The sequence below is a fragment of the Athene noctua genome, chromosome 5, assembly GCF_965140245.1.
Source record: "Athene noctua chromosome 5, bAthNoc1.hap1.1, whole genome shotgun sequence".
Lineage (NCBI taxonomy): Eukaryota > Metazoa > Chordata > Aves > Strigiformes > Strigidae > Athene > Athene noctua.
In genome coordinates this window covers 2585358-2607044 of record NC_134041.1, presented here as the reverse complement: position 1 = coordinate 2607044, position 21687 = coordinate 2585358, and the positions used below count along the sequence as shown (strand labels likewise).

The window sequence follows — 21687 nt, the reverse complement described above, 5'->3', positions numbered from 1 at the left end:
GGATAAGGGGGGGCCTAAAGGCTTTGAGGTGCTTCAAGTATGCAGCTGGGAGTTTTAGGTCACGGGATCCAAAATTGTGAAATAAACAATTCCACTGCAAGCTACATGGATTCTAAGTTTATATCAACCTATATTTTACACCCCCTTTTTCTTTCTTCCCTTAAAACAGGCACTGCTGAAAAGATCATGGAACTATTTCTACACACACCCCCCCCCCTCTGGTTAAGGTAATCAAAATACATAGAGTTCCGAACCGAGTTTAAAAAACCACAACGGTTTTACATAATAGAAGATAACGTGTTACTAAATTTTTATAAAAAGTTCCTTTATGATGTTGATGGACTTCACCAGTAGCTCTCACGTTTCTACCAGGAGGAAGCAGAAACTCCAAAAGTGTAACACTCTAAACTTACCTGGCAAAGAGCATGTCCCGAGATGTTACGAAGGCTGTTTTTAAAAAGAGAAATACGTAACGCACCGCTGGATCCAGCTATCAAAACTGTGTCTTACAAGTTTTTAACTCAAGAGGGCAACAGAGAGACAAATATGAAATATCTGAGGAGAAGCACGCAGTGGAAAAAAATATTTGTACATTTTAAAACAAACTACAAACATACATTACATAAAAAGGGGACAGTCAACAGATTATGCAATCCTGACGCCAGACGACACAGATGACAAACATATAGCCTAGAACTCGCAGATTTACCACCATTTGTAGATTAAGCATTAGAGAATCTGCTGTTGCTAGAAAAACAAAAAAAAACTTGGTAAAAAAATATTAATGAATTCTGTATGTACAGTGGTGACTTTTTGAAAAGGAAGGAAGCTGCATAACTAATGAGCCATCTGCTCTCACCTGAAGGTGTTTTTACAACACCATTACTATTCCAGTAGAAAAATTCTACAGATTTCAGTAGAACAGCATGAAACGTACGATTCCCAATCCTACATTTCCCAGGCTGAAGTGTTGACAGAAGAATCGCTATTTTATAGTTCAAGTATGCCTTTACCACTGTTTCCAGATTTTATTCCGCGCTCCAGCAGTTACCATTAAGCTATTTAAAGGCAGAAGATAAATAACCACAAAGGTGAACAATTCCTCCCCGGCACCCTCTGGCACAAAGACTGTTTGAGTTACACACATATCCTAAGGGCTGATGCCATTTTCTCGAGAGAGGGAGGATCTACCTCTTAGTCCAACACAAATATGAGTTGTTTCCTTGCATCTAACACTCACATGCTGATTTTTGCTTTGCTTCAGTCAGACTGAAGATACACAGACCTGACACAAAAGAGTAGATTCCCCATTATTACCTGAAGAACTCCTTTTTTAAGCAAAACCCACACGAATTTTGGAGCCTAACACACATTTTTGTTCCTGCTATTGCTGAAGCATCGCATATTTCCATATGTTTTTTTTAACAAACCTCTAGTTTCCAGTGTCTGCTGCCAGTTCTCACTTTTGAAAGCCTTTTAAGTTTGTCCGGCTGGTTTTTAAACTCCAGGTTCCACCTCCTGCCCCTTTGGGGCTGGCGATTCTGTGTTTTTTGTATTTTTTTTTTTTAAAAAACTTGAACCCAAAAAATGAACCAAAATTCCTTTAGCATCGCACCGCCGGAACGACTGCTGCGCCCTGACCGCAACCCGCAAGGCTTGCGATTCCCCACCCATACGCACAGGTCAAGCCTCCTCGAGTCCCACAAGCCGCTCTCGCTGCCTCCGCAGAAGCTCGGGAGGCTCGCAGGTACCAAACCTCATCTCCATCATCTCCATTCGCGCGATTTTAACCCAAATCTGCAGAAGTCTGGAGAAGAAAGAAAATAAAACAGCGAGTTAGGAGGATACCGCGGTGTGACGAGACGTGACACGGCTTCGGTGCCGGGGGGGGGGGGAGCAGAGGTTGTGTTTGAGGAGCGGGGGGGGAGGCTGCGAGAAGTGACGGTCCCCGGGCCGCCGCGGCTGCTCCCTCCCAACTTTTCCCTCACGGCGCTGCCCGGGGCGCGTTACCTGAGGCCGGCGGGTAACGCCGCCGCGGGACGGGACAGGGCGGGAAGCGACGGGGAGAAGCCCCGCGCGGTAAACTACTCCCTCACGGCCCTCCTCAGCGCCCCCCGCTCCGCCTCACCGTCCTCCGGCCGGCCGGAGCGCTGGAACCCACCCGGGGAAGGGGCGGCGGCCTCGCCCGCGTAAACACCGCCGCCCGGAAAATAATAGTGCGCCACGGAGAGGAGGGGGGGGGGGGGGGGGGGGGGGAACCGCGCCGCGCCCCTCGGCCCCGCCGCCCCCCGCGCCGCAGCCCCCCCCTCCCCCGTTCCTCCGCTGCCCCGCTCCCTCCCCCGCCGGCGGGCGGTACCGGGCCGGGCCGGACCCACCTGCGGGCGCGGCGGTCGGCGGGGCCGGGGGGGGCGGCATGACGCAGCACGGGCTGGCGGCGTGAGGGCCGCCATCTTGGTGTGTTTATGGCAGCGCCGCCGCGGCCATGTGACGGGCCGCTTCCGGGGGCGGGCGCGGGGGCGCGCGGCGTGGGGGCACGCACAGGCGCAGGCACGCGCCCGCGGGGACGGGGCGGGGCGGGCACGGAGGAGCGGGGGCACGCGGGGCCCTGCCGCACCCCGGGGGTCTCGCTGGGGGTGCAACACCCCCCCACACCTCACACACACACACACACACACACACACACACACCTCACACACCCCCCCACACCTCACACACACACACACACACACACACACACACACACACACCTCACACACACCTCACACACCCCCCCACACCTCACACACACACCTCACACACACACACACACACACCTCACACACACCTCACACACCTCACACACCCCCCCACACCTCACACACACACCTCACACACCCCCCCACACCTCACACACACCTCACACACACACACACACACACACCTCACACACACCTCACACACCCCTCACACACACACACCCCCCCCTCACACCCCTCACACACACCTCAAACACACCTCACACACACCTCACACACACACACACCCCCACCCCCACACCTCACACACACACACACACCTCACACACACCTCACACACACCTCACACACACCTCACACACACCTCACACACACACCTCACACACACACCTCACACACACACACACCTCTCACACACACACCTCTCACACACACACCTCACACACACCTCTCACACACACACACACACCCCGGCAACGAGGGAACACCTGGGAGTGTGGGCACGCAGCGCCCTCCAGTGTGCGGGCGGGTGTGATGTGTGTGTGAGTGTGCGTGCGTGTGTGTGTGTGAGGTGTGTGCGTGCATGTGTGTGTGTGTGATTGTGCATGTCGGAGTGAGTGACTGTGTGTGGGAGAGTCTTAGTGTGTGTCTGAGTGAGTGTGTGTGTGAGTGTGTATGTGAGTGTGTGTGCGAGTGTCGGGAGTGACTGACTGTGGGAGGGAGAGTCTTAGTGTGTGTCTGAGTGTGAGTGTGTGTGTGTCGGAGTGAGTGACTGTGGGGCAGGGAGAGTCTTAGTGTGTATCTGAGTGTGTGTGAGTGTGTGTGAGTGTTGGCGTGAGTGACTGTGGGGGAGAGTCTTTGTGTGTCTGAGTGTGAGTGTGTGTGTGTGTGTGTGTGAGTGTGTCGGAGTGAGTGACTGTGTGTGGGAGAGTCTTAGTGTGTGTCTGAGTGTGTGTGTGTGCACATGTGTGGGAGTGAGTGAGTGGGGGGGCTGTGTGTCTGAATGTGTGTGTGTGCATGTGAGAGTGTGTCTGAGTGTGTGTGCCTGAGTGTGAGTGTGTGTCCCGTTGTCACCCCGTGAGCACGGCAGGCTGTTTGAAGGGTGTGCATCTTTCAGACTATCTTTGCAGGCTGTACATCCACCGGCTGTGAGTTTGGAGGCTGTACCTCTGCCGGCTGTATGCGTTCCGGTTGTGCGTTTTGGAGGCTGTACCTCTGCAGGCTGTATGTGTTCCGGTTGTGCGTTTGGAGGCTGTACCTCTGCAGGCTGTATGCGTTCCGGTTGTGCGTTTTGGAGGTTGTACATCTGCCGGCTGTATGCGTTCCGGTTGTGCGTTTTGGAGGCTGTACATCTGCAGGCTGTATGTGTTCCGGTTGTGCGTTTGGAGGCTGTACCTCTGCAGGCTGTATGTGTTCTGGTTGTGCGTTTTGGAGGCTGTACCTCTGCAGGCTGTATGTGTTCCGGTTGTGCGTTTGGAGGCTGTACCTCTGCAGGCTGTATGTGTTCCGGTTGTGCGTTTTGGAGGCTGTACCTCTGCAGGCTGTATGCGTTCCGGTTGTGCGTTTTGGAGGTTGTACATCTGCCGGCTGTATGCGTTCCGGTTGTGCGTTTGGAGGCTGTACATCTGCAGGCTGTATGCGTTCCGGTTGTGCGTTTTGGAGGCGGTACGTCTGCAGGCTGTATGCGTTCCGGTTGTGCGTTTTGGAGGCTGTACCTCTGCTGGCTGTATGTGTTCCGGTTGTGCGTTTGGAGGCTGTACATCTGCAGGCTGTATGTGTTCTGGTTGTGCGTTTTGGAGGCTGTACCTCTGCAGGCTGTATGTGTTCTGGTTGTGCGTTTGGAGGCTGTACATCTGCAGGCTGTACATTTGCCAGCTGTGCGATCGCAAGCTGTATGTCTGCCAGCTGTGCATAGGCAAGCTGTGCATGTGCAGACCGCGTTTGCACACTGCGTGTTTGCAGGTTGTGCATTTTTCAGACTGTCTTTGTCGTCCCTGCATCTGCAGGTTGTATGCTTGTGGACTGTATGTTTGCCAGCTGTAGGCTTGCAGGCTGTACGTTTGCTGGCTGTGCATTTGCAGACTATCCAGGCTGTGTGTCTGTAGGCTGTACATTTGAAGGCTGTTTGCAGGCTGTCTTTGCAGGTTGTACATTTTTCAGACTGTCTTTGCAGGCTGTGTGTTCGCAGGTCGTACATTTTCCAGACTGTCTTTGCAGACTGTGAATTTACAGGTTGTACATTTTTCAGACTGTCTTTGCAGGCTGTGTGTTGTCAGGTTGTACATTTTCCAGACTGTCTTTGCAGGCTGTGCATTTACAGGTTGTACATTTTTCAGACTGTCTTTGCAGGCTGTGTGTTGTCAGGTTGTACAGTTTTCAGACTGTCTTTGCAGGCTGTGTGTTGGCAGGTTGTACATTTTCCAGACTGTCTTTGCAGACTGTGAATTTACAGGTTGTACATTTTCCAGACTATCTTTGCAGACTGTGCATTTACAGGTTGTACATTTTCCAGTCTGTCTTTGCAGGCTGTGTGTTGTCAGGTTGTACAGTTTTCAGACTGTCTTTGCAGGCTGTGCATTTACAGGTTGTACATTTTCCAGTCTGTCTTTGCAGACTGTGAATTTACAGGTTGTACATTTTCCAGACTGTCTTTGCAGGCTGTGTGTTCACAGGTTGTGCATTTTTCAGGCTGTCTTTGCAGGGTGCCCCTTTACAGGTTGTACATTTTTCAGACTGTCTTTGCGGGCTGTGCGTTCGCAGGTTGTGTGTTTTTCAGGCTGTCTTTGCGGGCTGTGCGTTTACAGCGGGTACATTTTTCAGGCTGTCTCTGCAGGCTGTGTTTTTTTGCAGCCTGCGCGTGTCAGGCTGTCTTTGCGGGCTGTGCGTTTGCGGGTTGTACCTTTCCCAGGCTGTTTTTTAAGGCTGTGCGTTCGCAGGCTGTGTCGGCAGCCTGTCCCTTCGCCGCCGGTGCGGTTGCAGCGGTGGTCGCAGCCCCCCGTGGTCACCCTGGGGTCACCCCCCCCCGCCCAGCAGCTCCGGCGTGGTGGCCGTGCAGGACGTGCACCGCCCGCCCACAGCCCCACCGGGTGTTTTTTTACAACCGCCCGCCCGTCCCCCGGTGCCCCAACCGCAGCGCCGTCCCTCCCCACCTCCCCGGGGCCCCCCCGGGGCCGGGCCGGGCCGTGCGGCGGGGGTCCCGTCGCGGGCGGGCTGCGGGACTACAAGTCCCAGGGTGCCGCGGCCCGAGGGGGCGGGCGGGCGGCGCCGGCAGCCCGGTGCTCCCCCCCCCCCCCGTCCTCCCCCCCCGCCCTGCTGATGTGTACGGGCCGCGGCGGCGGCTGGATGCGGGGGGAGCGGCTGGGCTCGGCGCGGCTCGGCACGGCGCGGGGGGGCCGGGGCCGCCTGACGCGCTGTCCTGCCCCGCAGGGACCCGGGCCGGGCTCCGGCAGCCGGTCATGGCCTCCAAGCTGCTGCGGGCGGTGGTGCTGGGACCCCCCGGCTCGGGCAAGGGGACGGTGTGCGAGAGGATCGCCCGTAGCTTCGGGCTCCAGCATCTTTCCAGCGGGCAGTTCCTGCGGGAGAGCCTCCGTGGGGGCGGCGGTGAGTGCCCCCGGGGCCGCCCCGTCGCGGGGGGGGGGGGGGGGAGATGGGGACAGCAGGGACCGGCTCCAGGGTGGGGGGCTCCAGCCCCGCGTCTCTTCGACGGGGCGGCGATGGGGATGCTATGGGGAACCCCCCGCACACCCCCCCCCCCGGATACGCCGCGGGTTGTTTTTTTTTTCCCCGTGGGGTTGGCACACAGCTCATGGTCCGCTGCCTCCCTCCACCCCGAGCTGCCCGATCAAAGGGGGGTCTGATGCCCTGGGAAGCTGTGGGCGCGCAATGGTTTCATCCCTGCGGCGGGTGGGTATGAATAACCCGCCTGCTCACGCACCGACGGTTAACGGCGGCGTCCGGGGACGCGGGTGGCGTGTCACGAATAACTCCATTGCCTCAGGTGGCTGCGCAGGAATGGGGTAAAACTGCCAAGGGCTCGACGGCAGATGGCTGAAATGTTGGTGCACGCTGAGCCTGTGTGGCACCCACAGGGGGAGGGATGGTTTGAGGACGTGCCACGAGGGAAACCCCACTGGAAAATTCCCTGCGGGTCACGGGGTGCTGCGGCCGGGTGCCGTGATGTGCCGGGGTGTTACGGGGTGCCGGTGCGTGTCCCCCCATCCTTATAAAACTCCCAGAAAGCGGGGAGGCGGAGGAGGTGGGATCCTTTGATATAAATAGAATCATCGTGGAATCATCATCCCGAAGGGACCCGTCAGTCCGGTGTTTTCAGAGTCATCCCAGTCCGCGGACGGCAGGGAGGAATGGATATGCCGTGTTTAGGGCCAGGGCAGCTCTCTGCTCCTGCCCGCCCCGTGTTTGACACCCCTCTCCAAAGCCCTTGGGACAACCCCTGGTCTCTGCTGTGTTTGTGCCCCAGGCAGCGCTGTCGACTGGGGAGATGCTCCCCGGACCCAGGGGTGCTCGGGGGCGGGCGTGCTGCACCCCAGCTTGCGCTCGGGTTCCTCCCTTAGGCAATCCCAGCCTGTTTCTTTTTCCAGCAGTTCCTTCTCTCCTCTGCTAATGTGTGAAAGCCCGACCCAAGGGGGAAGCTGACTCACCGGGCAGGGGAACGGTAAAACGGTATCGATACAAAACAAGCCGAGAAAACTAGAAGAGATTTCCCTTTTTTGGAAGGGTAACAGAAAGGGGGAGGAAAAAAAAGGGAGGGTAAAGTTTTGGAGAGCTGCATGCTCCAGCGAGGGTGTTGCACGCAGTGCTGTCACTCATTTAAAAATATCCAAATTTCCTTTTATAAATAAAAAAGACAATAATATTTCCTTTGGAGGGAAGCTCAAAATTAGGAAGATCCTGATGACTGCTTTGGCTGAAGGACAAAAGGCACGGGTGAAAAGCAAGCAGAGGTGAGGCGTGCGGGAGCAGGGCAGCGCGGAGAGACTGCATGCCCACCCGGGGACTTGCATGATCGAGCTCTAAGTGACTGTCTTTCCTGAATTTGGTATTTCAGTTCATACTCTCGCTGTAGAGCTTCTCTGGGGACACTGGAGAAGGAAGAAGGGGGCTGTGAACGGAGTTAGCTGAAGGTGTGTCCTAAAGCGCATCGAGTAAATTCAGTTTCCCAAAGAAAACAACACAGAAATGCGGGTAAAATTACTCAGAAGTAAATCAGCCTTAGTTTGGTACAGCTGCGTGACGTTCAGGTCCCACCTTTGACTCAGCCTCTGGTTACAGCTCTCAGTAAGCTGCAGCTATTTGCTTTTTTTTTTTTTTTTTTTTTTGGCTATTTGTTTTGGACAAGCTGTTACACGCCCGCGCTGCAGCGTGCCAGCTCTGGGGGAGCCTAGGTGGAAGTACTCTCCTCCCGAGTTTATCATCTGCGCCGCTGGCTTTGCGTTATAGGGGAGCTGGGGCCCTCACATACAAACAGATTCATTACAGAATCGTCACCCCGAAGGGACCCGTCAGTCCGGTGTTTTTAGAGTAATCTCAGGACAGTGAGGAGGCATCGAGACACGGGATTTTCCTGCTTGCCCTTGCATGATATAAAGTACCCGTGGCTGCAGGGTTCGGGCTCGGGTGGCGTGGAGGGCTCCGGCCGCCGAGGAAGCCCAAGCCGCCCGGTGCAGAGAGCGTGCCCGGTTTGGCACCGGAGTTGGAGGTCTCAGGAGAGCAGGACTTTGCTTTGCAGCCCAGCGAAGAGGCTGAACGCGTGGCCGCCGCTGAAGTGCTTGAAGTTTTGCCGCAGCGACCCTCTGAGTGACATCCGCTACCCTGCGTTTGGCTGTTAGTTAGCGGCTCGCTTAGTGAGTGGCCGCCCTGCTGTAGGAAAGGGATTTTAAGTCTTGGAAAACTTAGAAGCTGTGCTTTTGGTGCTAGGGAGGGCTGCTGGAGGGTGGTGAGCCATTTCCTTGGCCCGTACTTGCCGTGGTACCCAGGTGACGTTGGCAGCTCTGGCGTCGGCAGCGTCCTGGGCTCTCAGCAAGACTGGGCAGTTAATTTGCAATACAACTTTTTTTTTTTTTCCAAGCGGCTTTGGCTGAGGGTCTGCATCCCCTGAGAGATATGTGGGTCTTGTGTCTGTCCCACTCTTCCCTTTGATGTTCATTGGAGGCGTCCCCTCCTCGTGACAAATCTCATTTGTTAGCGTTGACCAAAGCGAGCACAAAAGAAAGGCCAAGGGGGTTGTGTGCCAGCCCCACAGTCCTTCTCCCCACCTTCCCCATGGGTGAGGGTCTTCTCTGGCAGAGCTGTGCACTGAGCCCAGGAGATGCAACCTGCCAGCCCTTTGGTTTTCCATAGGGTCGGTGCTTTATCTTTACGTGCGAGACCGGCAGCGATACTCTGGCCACGGGGTTTTCCCCCGGTGCTGGCTGCTGCCCCGCAGACAGACCCCTCTGCTTGTCCAACAAGCCTGAATTTGGGGCTGCACCAGGCTCTGGGTCCCCAAAGCGATGTCCTGCTGGCAGAGATGGGGTGGGAGCGAGGGCCCCGGGTGCAGCATCTGCATCAGGAAAGAGGTCCCAAGGTCCCAAGACCGGGGTGACATCTGGCCCCGGCCACCTTGGGTTGTTGCAGCTTAACAGTGCTGGTGCACAGGCGGCTGCAGCCGGTGCCCTATTAACCACCCAGTGTTTCTCCTCTCTGTTAACTCCAGATTGCGTTGCTGTAGCCTAAATAAAAAGAAAAATCATGTCAAAGGTTGCACCATAGGGCAGAAAAGTCCAGGGTTATCTGGCAGGGTCTGGAGGCTGCCAAGCGCCGTGTTTGGGAACAGCCTCTTCTCCAGCCTGTCCTGCCTGGTCCTGGGTGTCTGTTTTGTTGCTTGTGGCCTCGGCTGTAACTCAGTGTTGCTTTGATAAGGAGGGATGGCTGCCGATGAGGGTCGCGTGGGGGAAGCCACAGAGAGCCTGAAATCCCATGTGTGGATTAAACTCACGGTCATTAGATTAATGAGATAAAGCCTGGGAGTCAAGGCTGTTTTGCACAGAGCCGGGCTCTGCTGGGCCAGCTCAGGCAGCACCGAGTAGCATCTTAGGAGCCCCTTGCTACCTGGTGTAACTGTGTGCAACCCCTCTCTGGACCTGGCCGTAGCAATGGGGATTTTGGTTCTGGGATAGGTGCAGTGCAGTGCAAGAGGGGTGAGCCCCAGGTCCTGATGTGGGGGCACCGGGTTCCTCCACCTGGCTGGGGAAGGACTGCCCAAACCCTGCTCCCCTTTGGCTTGCTGCACTGGGGGGGCTTGTGTGGAGCAGGATGGGCTCCGGGGGTGATGGCTGGGATGGCTGGGAAGGGGGATAGCAAATGTAAAAATTGGAGATAAATTGGGGCTGCCTTGAAGAAACCCGGCAGGAGCAGAGCTGTGCTGCAGGGATGATGCTCTCCGGAGCATCCCTGGTGTTGGGGGGTCTGGGGACCAGGCAGCTCTGCAGGTCCTTCAGGCAAAATACGTGCCCGTTCCTCCTCGGCAAGAGGAAGAGTGTGGTGCCGCCTGTGCCTTGGAGGAGGGAGAGGCTCCAGCAGGCGTCTGGAAGCAGCCAGCACCCTGTGCTGGTGCGTGGACCCCCCGGTAGTGCATTCCCCCCATGCTGGCACACGCCCCCCCACATTGCTATGTGCACCCCAGTGCTGGTGCATGCCCCCCACGCTGGCCTGTCTCCCCGGTGCACCCAGGGGGGCACGGAGGAGCAGCATCCCCAGCCGCAGGAGTCCTCCATCGCGGAGCCGTGGAGAGCTGCCCACCCGTTCCAGGGGCGTGGGAAAACCGCGGCCTCCGTGATGCCGAGCCGTGGGCCTCCCCTCTACTTCCAGACTTCACAGCTGCGGCTGGGTCTGTTTTCCAGCTCCAGTAGCCCCGCTGAGCAGCAGCTGGTCCCTCGATGGCCAGCCCTCCTCGGAGTGGAGCGGGACCTTCTGCTGCAGCTCCAGCCTCCGCGGCTCTGCCCCAGGAGCAGCTCTGCCCCGCCAGCCAGCGCGTTCCCTGCAAGCCTGTGGCAATGTGCAGACCATGTGAATAAATATGAAAAAATGTAGGCGGATGCAATAATATTTATGCCCTAGCAGGTCTCCGTGCTGGTTGCATAAGACGTCGTGTATTCTTTCCATCCCCGTGTCCTTTGCTTTCCCAAGCAGGAGAGCTGCCAGCAGCGCTGGTGACGTACGGGCAGCGACAACAAAGTTGTCATTGCGAAAAGGTATTTTCTGCTCTCGGTGCTTGGCAGCCACGGTGGCTCGGAGCAGAGAGCTGCTCAGCGGGGCAAGCTGAAATGCCTTTGTGGAGCGGAGGAAGGGGGACGTGGTCCCGGTCCTGGCGGTGACTCAGCCCCGCGGGCTGGTGAGTCAGCGCCTGCTGCCCTGTTCCCGAGGCCGGTTTCCAAGCGGGGAGCGTGGCAGCCCTGACCTGCTCCGCTTTCCTGCCAGGCATCCTCTGCAGATCGTTTCAGGAGCCTGTGAGGTTTCCTGAGCACACCCCAGCCTCGCGATCCCAAGGGGGGATCCATGCAGGCTGCGTCAGGTTCCCCCGTTAGATCAGATGAACTCTCTCCAGGAACTGTGTCTCTTGCAAAAAAAAAAACAAAACCCAAACCCTCCTGCAGCTCAGGAGTTCAGCCCGCGGCCAGGTGCGTGCGCCCGCGTTGCCATCTTGCTGCAATCTGGAAAACGGGAGCCTGCCTCCAAATGCAGGATCCTGTGGCTTTTTTTAGAGAGGACTCATACGTCGGGAGGGCTAAAATGTGCTGTCCTCACCAGAAATCTTGCAAAAATTGATTGCCAAATTGTTCATTTCTGGTGACAAGTGCTATTTCAGCTGCTGCGGGAAGAGAGCAGAAGGGGTGTCGGTCTTGTCCTGGTCCAAGAGGACAAGGCCAGATGTCTTCTGGTGACAGGATCAGGACTTGTCACACACGGTGGCAAAGAACATCTGCATTTTCCAGTTTCTTTGTGCCTTCAAGTGGCTAAAAGAAAATCGCAGGCAAACTGTAATGTAAGAACCAACTGAATTTATTGCATTTCTCCTTGAAGTAACATCTGCTTTACCCCAGCTGCAATCAAAATATAAGCAGAATAAGCCCATAACAAACCTGCTGGCAGTGGCTGCCCGGGTGATGCCAGGCTGCCGTGAAAGTGGATCCAGACCTGGTGTTACCTGTGCAGAAACCACCGCTGGCTTCTCCTCCAGTGTTGTCAGCTCCAGCTGAGCGATGCGGGGGAGAGCCAGGCAGGAGCCTGGTACCGTATATTTACCTTGCAGTTACACCGCAATTATGTTCTCAAGGATTTGATCTTGGAAATAATTTTCTTATCTGAGCGTATCTTAAGTTGAGGCTCTGAAGTCTTTGGATGGGAAACTTCTGCTTTCAGGAGCAATTTAACGAACACTTTGAGGTTTGGGTTTTGCATGAGCTCGCTGACAGTGCCTGTTTACTGATGTTTCGCATGGGAAACTGTGAATTTGCACCTCTTCAGATCGTTTATCAGTGATGACGCCAGCTTTTTCTGATGCTGGTTGTGCACGGAAACTTTGTGCCTATGAGCCGAGTGCTGCCGGATCTGCAAGCATCGCTCAAATGCATCATTTGTCCTGGCTTTTCTGGAAATGTCTCCTCTGAGGCACCTCTGAGGCACCGTGGTCCTGCTCGGGGAGGGGGGGGGATTTCAGGCATTTCCATTTTTGCAGCACCGAAAGGACCGCGTGGCCCCCGGCTATCAGGAGCAGCAGCTGTGAGCAGAGGGATGCTGCCAAAACACTCCTGGATTTGGGAGCACAGGCAGAATTTGAGGGGGAGCGATATTTTTTAAGCGGAAATGTCATGCTGCTTCTTTTTTTTTTTTTCTTTTTTTCTTTCTTTTGTGTTTTTTTTTCCTTCTCTTGAACAGAAGTTGGTGTCTTGGCAAAGCAGTACCTTGAGCGAGGCCTTCTGGTGCCGGACCACGTCATCACACGCGTGATGATGACGGAGCTGGAGAAGCGGCGAGAGCAGCACTGGCTGCTCGACGGTGAGTCCCCTCTGGACGGGAAAATCCCAGCCCCCTTTAAAAGATTATTTTGCTGCTAATGGTTTGGCAGCACCAGGAGAGAGAAAAACCAGAAGGTGCTTTTGCTGGTCGTGGGAGGAGAGGCAGGAGCCGACCTGCCAGCAGAGACTTCTGCCTGCGGGTGTTTTTTCCCTCTGCCCTAAGCAGCAGCACGTGTGTGTCCAGCTGAGCCCTTGGCACGCGCCCAGGGACGGGCAGGGAGAGGGGATGGGTGTTTCATAAAGCGGAGTCAGCGAGCAGAGCAGGGCTGGAGGCAAGCCAAGGAAAACCTCTTTCCATCTCTGTATGTGCGTGAAGGAGGTGCTCATCCCAAGGCCAAAAGCCACCTGAGGGGCGGGCGAGGCAGGCGGTGAGAGGAGGAGCGGAGGGTTCACTGGGGGTCTGCAGCCTTCGGCGGTGAAGCCTCGTGCCAGCCGCCGCGGTGCATCGCTGCCGGTGGCCTGCGAGCTGGCGAGGACCGATGGCAGCTCTAGGAACTGCTTTGGGGCTTGGGGAGGGGATGGGGCAGGGCTGGGCAGGTCCCAGTTACCTCTGGTGTTGGGCACAGGCAGGTGTGACATGGGGACGGGCAGCCGTGGCTGTTGTAGGGGGAGAAACCCTCCCTCGCCAATCTGCCGGAGCTCTTTGAGAGAGTCACTGCGTACAGAGATCAGACTGAGCCAGCTGATTTATAACTCGGGCTTTTGGAGTGCTCGCAGGCTCCTGATAGGGAAAACACAAAATAATTTACAACTAAAATAAGTCGGCAGTGTAGTGCCGTGGACTGGAGGGCGGTAGAGCTGGGCTGCTTCCCCACATGGCCCTGTGTGGCCCCAGAGGAGGGGTGGCTTGTGCCAGGGGATCTGGATGAGCTTTTCTCACCCCAGCAGGGATCCAGCAATTTTGGGGGGTGTCTGGCAGCCTTGTCCCTCGGGGCTCACAGGGTGAGTGTCAGAGACCTCAGGCCCTGTAGGTTCAGGCTGCCTTGAAGATTCCTGTAAACCCTCACTATTAAAATTTCATTCTTATTACAACAATGCCACTTAATTCATCAGGGAATGTGGCAATTAACAAATATTACAGCAACAAGTGTTGCATAAACGGAGTTTGTTTGCAGGGTCTGGAGCACAGGTCTGCTGGGGAGCGGCTGGGGGAACTGGGGGGGTTCAGTCTGGAGAAGAGGAGGCTGAGGGGAGACCTCCTGGCCCTCTGCAACTCCCTGCCAGGAGGGGGCAGAGAGGGGGGATGAGTCTCTGGAGCCAAGGCCCCAGCGCCAGGCCCCGAGGGAATGGCCTCAAGCTGCCCAGGGCAGGGTCAGGCTGGCTCTGAGGAAGGATTTCTGTGCAGAAGGGGCTGTTGGGCGTTGGAATGGGCTGCCCAGGGCAGGGGGGAGTCCCCGGGATCCCTGGAGGGGTTGAAGAGTCGGGCTGAGCCAGCGCTGAGGGATCTGGGGCAGTTGGGAACGGTCAGGGGGAGGGTCATGGCTGGGCTGGAGGAGCTTCAGGGGCTTTTCCAACCCAGATGGTTCTGGGATTCTATGAAGTAAATATTTTGCTCTTTTAAAACTCTGGCGTTTCAACACGTTGATGGGGGTTTGCATCGACACACTCAGATGCGGGTTCTTGCAGCTCAGGATGCTGGTTTCTCACGGTACAACCCCCAGCAGCCTTGCCCGGGGACCGGCTCCCGTTTCATCACGGCTTTGCATCCAGAGGGCCCGCGGAGGGAGGGCGCTGCAAGGGTGAAACAATTCCAGCTGTGGGCTGGTAACGAGCATCTGGGGAGCTGCCCGCCTTGTGTGCTGACCGCTGCTTATACCAAGATGTTCGAGAGACAGGCTGCCCCCAAAATTAAAATCTGAGTGCAGGCAGCAGCGATGCTGGCAGCCCTGCACCGTCACGTTCCTCCTAATTTTGGGGGAATTCATCTGCCTGGGGGTGCGAGCAGTGGCTGCAGCCAGAGCCCCACTCCAGCAGTACTGTGACAAGGAGCGTATTTATTTCAAGTGGTCCGTTTGATAATATAAATAACAGACTGACTTTATGTTTTCTTTCTCATAATGGCTGATTCATTCCCTGTGCCGATGCCCTGACAAGCTCTCAGCTAATAATACTCTGCTTGGGAAAAGCCTGGGAGCTCTCAGAGTGTTTTACAGATGTAAAAAAAGGTTAAAAAAATGAAAAAAAGGCTGTTGTTAGCAGAGAAAACTGGAGGGGAGACCGGCTTGGAGTCACCCCTGGTTGCAGTCCGGTGGCAAGAGTGGATGCTCCTGCTCACTGGCTTTTTGGAACAAAAGGTACCACCCGGTGCCTCGGAGGATGGGGGTTTTGGAGAGCTGGGTGATGGCTGTACAAACCATTTTACCGCAGTGTCCTTGATGTCCTCCGTGTAAACCAGCAGCGTGTTACTCATCTCTGCACAGCGTTTTGTTTCCTTGGGGTTTTTCTTTGTAATTCCAGCATTTATCTCCGTTTTGTTGTTGCCTGTTCCCTCTTATTCACCTCCAGCCTCTGTGCAGGGACACCAGCCCTGCACCAGACACGACTTTGCAGGAAGACACAAGCCCACGGCGACCCGTGTGTTGTATTTCGGGAGTCGGTGCTGTAGGAGCTATTTTTTATTGTTGCCATATGGTAGATGCCTGTCTTTCACGCCGCTTGTGCTATAGCGAGGAGCTGTGGTGGTTTTGCAGCTCCGGGGCTGCGGGGCGGGTGGTTTTGGTTCCATCACTGCTGCTTTCCTGCCTCTCCTGACAGCCCTTTTCTGTTGCGGTGCCTGCACAGGTTTCCCTCGGACGCTGGGGCAAGCCGAGGCGCTGGACAGGATCTGCGAGCTGGACCTGGTGATCAGCTTGAACATACCCTTCGAGACACTGAAAGATCGCCTGAGCGCCCGCTGGGTCCACCCCGGCAGTGGGAGGGTGTACAACATGGACTTCAACCCCCCCCAGATCCAGGTAAGAGCTCCTAGCGTCGCGGTGGCGGTGGCTGGGAGCAGTTCACAGAAGGAAAAGATCAGCGGAGCCTTTCTGTGTGTGAGCTGAGATCGTTTTGTGTCAGCAGTAGCCAGCAGGGACAGGGAAGGGATCTGAGCCCTGGGCTCGGCACTGGGGAGGCCGCCCCTCGATTCCTGGGTTCAGTGTTGGGCCCCTCACCCCAAAAAGGCCATTGAATGACTCGAGCGTGGCCAGAGAAGGGCAACGGAGCTGGGGCAGGGTCTGGAGCACAGGTCTGCTGGGGAGCGGCTGGGGGAACTGGGGGGGTTCAGTCTGGAGCAGAGGAGGCTGAGGGGAGACCTCCTGGCCCTCTGCAACTCCCTGCCAGGAGGGGGCAGAGAGGGGGGATGAGTCTCTGGAGCCAAGGCCCCAGCGCCAGGCCCCGAGGGAATGGCCTCAAGCTGCCCAGGGCAGGGTCAGGCTGGCTCTGAGGAAGGATTTCTGTGCAGAAGGGGCTGTTGGGCGTTGGAATGGGCTGCCCAGGGCAGGGGGGAGTCCCCGGGATCCCTGGAGGGGTTGAAGAGTCGGGCTGAGCCAGCGCTGAGGGATCTGGGGGAGTTGGGAACGGTCAGGGGGAGGGTCATGGCTGGGCTGGAGGAGCTTCAGGGGCTTTTCCAACCCAGATGGTTCTGGGACTCTGTAAAAAAGCATTGGGGAAGAAATCCTGGGTAGCAAGCACCAGAGCACTTTGCCTTCGGGAGCCAGCCTGAAAGAGTTGTGCTAAATGTTAATTAGGAAAATGGGCTTTATGTTAAATGCCATCCAAGGATGCTCGATCCATGCGGAGCAGACCGAGGCATTTGGCAGCGGTGGCGTGGCCGGGAGCTGCAGCGCAGGCAGCGGGGCCAGTGGCTGCATCCCCGTGGTGGTCTTTGCCTTCCCCCAGGGCGTCGATGACCTGACAGGCGAGCCGCTGGTCCAGCGCGAGGACGACAAACCTGAGGCCGTTGCTGCCAGGCTCAGAAAATACAAAGATGCTGCAAAGCCAGTAATAGAGCTGTACAAGTGAGTCGGACCAGGCGAATAAACGACAGCGTGCCCATAAAAACAGATTTTGGGAGGGATTTTTTGGCTGCGGCAGGAGGCACTTGCAAATCCCTTCTGCCCCCCAGCTCCGCTGCGTAGGGTGGGAAGCCTGTTTGCTTTGCAGAGGTGCTGCCCATCAGCGCCACAAAACCCAACCCCTTAAGAGTTTTAGCTTCTTTTTGGGTGGGTGTCCTCCAGCACAAGAGATGGAGCACCTCTGAGAGGGCTCAGACCCTGTCCTGCCCACACGGAGCCGTCGCTGAGCAAGCCGAGGGGCTGCGGGCTGGGGGGGGCGGTGGTTTTTCAGAGAGCAGCTCCTCTCCTGCACGCACCCACGAGCTGCTTTCTACCCTGCTTCTGACTAAACCCCTTCACCCTGCGCTGTGCAGATCCAGGGCAGTATGTGCTGTGCCGTCACAAAAAATCAGTCCAGGGCCTAGAGACGTTAGGTAAAGTGCAGGATGACTGGGAAGAGGGCAGAGACCCCAGGGCTGGCTCGGTGGCTCTGCTCTCAGCACAGACACGTTCCTGTTCCTGGGCTTGTCCCTGCTGTGCTGCTGGTGGTTTGGGACAGTCATCCCCTGGCTGAGCTGGAATAGATGGATTGCTGTAGGGTGACAATTCACGGCTGAAAGGGAGCGGGTGCCCGGGGCCGTTTTGAAAAGCAGAAGTGGTCCGTGGGGGGCCAAAAGCGACCTTGCAGGGGAGGAGGGAGAAATGGGGCCTTGAATTTCCCACTCGTTTAGGCACATGAATAAATCCTGCGGATTTACATCTATAAAGTGCTTTAGAGAGCGAGTGGTCTTTAGGGGGATGAGGGTGAGCTGTCGTCGTGGGTAATGTGATTATTTGTGCTTACCTGGGTTTGGCTCATCCATGTGTGAGCGCAGCTGGGCGCAGCAGACGCCGCTCGTCCCCGTTATTCCTCTCCTCTCACCCAAAAAGCCATCGGTGAGCTTCCAGCCTGGCCGGGCTGTCCCCAGCCAACCTCAGGAAAGGCTGGTGCTGACTTCTCCTCCCATCTCTCTTCCAGGAGCAGGGGCATCCTTCACTCCTTCTCGGGGACAGAGACCAACAAGATCTGGCCGTACGTGTACACCCTGCTTTCCAGCAAGATCCCACCCATTGTCTCGGACGAGGAGAACTAAACAGCTTGCGCCAAGGACCAAGAGTTAATTTGATGATGGATTTGGTTTCTCTGCGTGGTGCTGGGGCCGTGCTCAGATTAAGTCCCTTCCCCGGGTGTACTGAGTGACATTGGTGGATACATGGTTATAGCCAGTATTGGGGCCAAAAGATCTTTGCTTATAAGGTCAAGTCTGCAAGAATAAGGTTTTTTTTTCTCTTTTGAGGCTATAAAGTATTTCTGCCTACGGCCCAAGTACACACACAGATCAGTGATGCAAACCTGGGTAATGATCATACCAGGTTTACCCAGCTTGCCATGATGTCCTTGCCGCCCCCGTGCAAAGCCCAGGCTCTCTTTGAGCCTACAATGTGCCATCCTGTTGCTCCACAGTACTGTTCACTGCAAATTACTCGCTAGGTTAGGTTGGGATTTTTCTATAAGTTATTTTCTATTAGATTTACTTCTCAGAGAAATAAAGCTCTAAAAATGAAGACGTAGCCCCGCGGGAACTGGTGAGCAACATGGAAAAAGTGCAAACCGTGAAGCTCAGAAATGTGATGATCACGTTTCCAGTTTTAATACAGGTAAGGGAGGGAAAAAATTGGAGGTAAAACACACACTTGTGATTCTTCCATAGAGATGAAACCCCTCTTCTGAGAATCTGCTGTACAGTCGAGTTGTCATGAGATGCTGTGACACTGAGCAGGATCTGTGCTGGGGATGAGCTGCACTCCTTTGTGCTTACCTTGTTTATAGCTTTTAGTGCTACAAGATACAGTCACGTTGTAAGAGTTTCTCCCAAAGATTTATTCTGATGTGTGCTTCAGTTTTGGGGAGAAATCAAAGTCATTCCATCTTCTGTGCTGCCTTTGTCCCTGAGGTCCCCTGGAGATGTCGGGGTCCCTAAGCAGTTCCTGCTGTGGCTGCAGCATCCCTGGCAGAAGTGGCTCCTTCCCCACGAACCCCCCGAGGGCTGAGAGCCTTCCCTTCCTCGGGATGTGTGCAGGGGCTGCTGAGGGCTGTGCCCAGGCATTTCCCGGAGATTTACAGCATCACCTTGAGCATGTTGCTCCTCTTCTCATGGGCAGGAGCCTTGTGGCTGGGTGGAGTGGCTTTTCTCAACTGGAAGTACTGTAACCCTCTTCGGTGGTAGGATGCAGTACCTAAGCAATGGGGACGTTCTTTTCGTCTCCTTGAGTTGCCTTATTTTATAGACTATATATTTAAGAAAAAAAAAAAAAAAAGCAAGATGTGTATTTTTAAAGGTTTAAAAAAAAAAAAAGTGCTGAATTTCAGCATCAACTTTTGGGAGCTCTGCACGAAGCTGCTTGCGTTCGCAGAGCGTGCTGCAGTCTGCCATGGGTGGCTCAGCAGGAGGGCAGGAAAGCTGTCACTCCCTGACACCCGTTTGATTAATTAGAGCAGCCTGGGCAAGTTTCTGTTGCTGAAATGTCACTGTTTTTATTTTTGCTTGGAGAGTGGCCTTGGGGCAGGGGAGGGGGAGCTGACTGGCTTTTTTAGGGACACCCAGGCTCCGCGTGTGAAGCTTCGGCCCATCCCTGGGAGTCTTTCATCCCTGCTGAGCCACCCGCCTCCTCGTGCTATCTGAGGAGCCCCTGATGATTTTTCTCTCTGTCTGAGGTATTTTTCGCCCCGGCTCTCTCCTGATAACAGAACCAGAAGCCGTCGGGCATCAGCCGAGCGAGATCTCTGCCCGTGTTCTGCCTGCTCAGCGTCCGCCTGCGGGTGGGAGCGATGATGCGGTGGTGGCAGGGGAGGTCTCCACATCCCCCTCGGGATGGGAATTTCCTGGGTGGGAGCAGAGGGATTCACTGCTGTCCCTGGGGGCCTTTCCTTCCCCCTCCCCAGAGCTCCCGGGCTGGGAGGACACAAATCTTCCACCCTGCAATGAAATCCTATTTAAGAAAGATTTCAGATTTTCCCATGACCCTCGGACGAAGGTCTGGGCCGTTGTTAAACACAAATCTAGAAATAGCCAAAACGTGTGTGCTGTTTTCTTCCTAACAGTGTTGGGCAGGAGATGATGGGGAGGTATTTTTAGGCTATAAAAGCAGCCTGGCCGCGGTGGGCGGCTCTGCCGGGACCGAGTGCCGGGCAGGGGGGCTGCTGCCTTCTTTCCCTTATCTGGCTCTTGCGTCTCATCCTTCCCTGCTGCAAAACTCCTGGGGAGAGGCTCGGCCCACGCAGCGCCCGGCGGCAGGACAGGGCTTGCAGACGCCTTTGCCCCAGGAGAGCCGCCCGAGCACTTGTTTTAAAGGCTTTGAGCCCTGTTGTAGATGTAGAATTCCCACAACCGTGCATGCCTCGAGCCCTCGGGATAGATTTTTTTTTTCCCAACAAGAGTTGTACGGTGCATTTTCATAGACCAAATACCAGCAGGGATGAGGTCCCGGAGCGACACGTGTCCCTCGCCTTTCGTCCCCGCCGCGCTCCCCTTTGGTACTTTACTGTGAATCTCACGCCTTTTCTAAAGCGACAGCGATTTTGTACCGACCCAAGATACTGTGTGGTGGGAGGAGGGTCACCGCTGGCACGTCACGCCGAGTTTTCTTCCTGGAGTTTCTTCCCAGTGAATCACTGCAACTGTGTTACTGCTCGGAAGATGTAAATAAAATTTTTCTCCCGCTTATCGCTGTGCTGGCCGTGTCTGTGTGTGAGCTACAGCTGATCTCTGGGGAAAGCTGGGCTGCTGCGTGAGCCTTTCCCCTGCGCCAAGGCTGTGGGACGTGCCTGCAGGTAGCAGGTCATTTTTCACCTGGGGTTTCTTTGCAGGAGCTGAGGACAGAAGAGGTGTCCCCACTTGAACACAGGAGAAAATCCCTCAGCAAAGGGGATCCCCCAGGTTTTGGGCTTGGACACGGTACTGCTGCTTGGGTCCTGTCTTACAGCCATCTCCTTTATCTGATGCAACCCCAAATACTGCTTAAAAAGCCAGTTCTGACAGTGCAGGTGAAGCTGGTTGCTCCTGCCCTCCCATCCTTGTTGCACGTAAAGTGGTTTTTATTTTTCCTATTTAACTTCACCCGATAAAAGTAATGCAGAGCATTAGGCACAGCAATTGCCTGTGGCCCGTGTAATCTGTCGCGTGTATTTTGGTAGAGGAATTAAAAGCCATAAACTGAAGTGCCTCCACCCATTGCTACTGGCTTGCAGATCCAATTGTTTTTTGCTTTTTTCTTTAATTCCCAAATAGCAGCTCAGGGCCCTCGGTCCCCTGTTTGGAGTAAGCAGAGGTTCAGGAATGATGAGGAGAAACAAAAAAGAGGGTGATAAGCAGCGAGAACACTGCTGGTGAGGTGAGAAAGCAGAGGGTCAGCCTTGGCATCCCTGGGTGAAGGAGCAGAACCCGGCGAGAAGGGGAGGGAGCGATGCCAGGGTTCAGGATCGTGGCGATCCGGAGGCAGGAGGGATGTGTTTGCCTCCACCCAACTCTGTCTGAGGGCGCAAGGACAGATAAATACAAGGAGGGAAAAGAGCTACGTAAGCTAGAAAATGAACTCGGTCTAAAAACAAAAGTTTGGAGTTCAAAAAGCAGGGAGGAATGTGAGTGCCAAAATCAAGCTGAGACCAAAGCCTCGTCTCTCCCCGAGTGCCATCAGGGGAGCTGGGGTGGCACAAGGGTGGGTGTCCCCGTCCCTGCAACCTGACCTACAGCATGCAGTGGGGGGCTTCTCCCCCACACTGGGGGGCTTCTCCCCAGCCACAGGGGA

At 55.6% G+C, this 21687-nt stretch overlaps 1 protein-coding gene across 4 annotated transcripts; it reads left to right on the top strand.

Moving 5' to 3' along the window:
• The first annotated feature begins 426 nt into the window (after positions 1-426).
• On the top strand, positions 427-20617 carry AK4 (adenylate kinase 4). 4 transcript variants are annotated; one of them, XM_074906032.1, is made up of 5 exons: positions 432-1747; positions 12669-12788; positions 15590-15762; positions 16688-16806; positions 17861-20617. In XM_074906032.1, the coding sequence occupies exons 1-5, from the start codon at positions 1588-1590 to the stop codon at positions 17973-17975; spliced, it is 687 nt and encodes a 228-aa protein (XP_074762133.1). In that variant the 5' UTR covers positions 432-1587; the 3' UTR covers positions 17976-20617. The 4 variants fall into 4 exon arrangements, with proteins under 4 accessions (XP_074762135.1, XP_074762133.1, XP_074762134.1 ...); XM_074906033.1 differs by lacking the exon at positions 432-1747 and adding an exon at positions 6053-6335; XM_074906034.1 differs by lacking the exon at positions 17861-20617 and having other exon boundaries at positions 427-1747; positions 16569-16800.
• The last annotated feature ends 1070 nt before the right edge of the window (positions 20618-21687 follow it).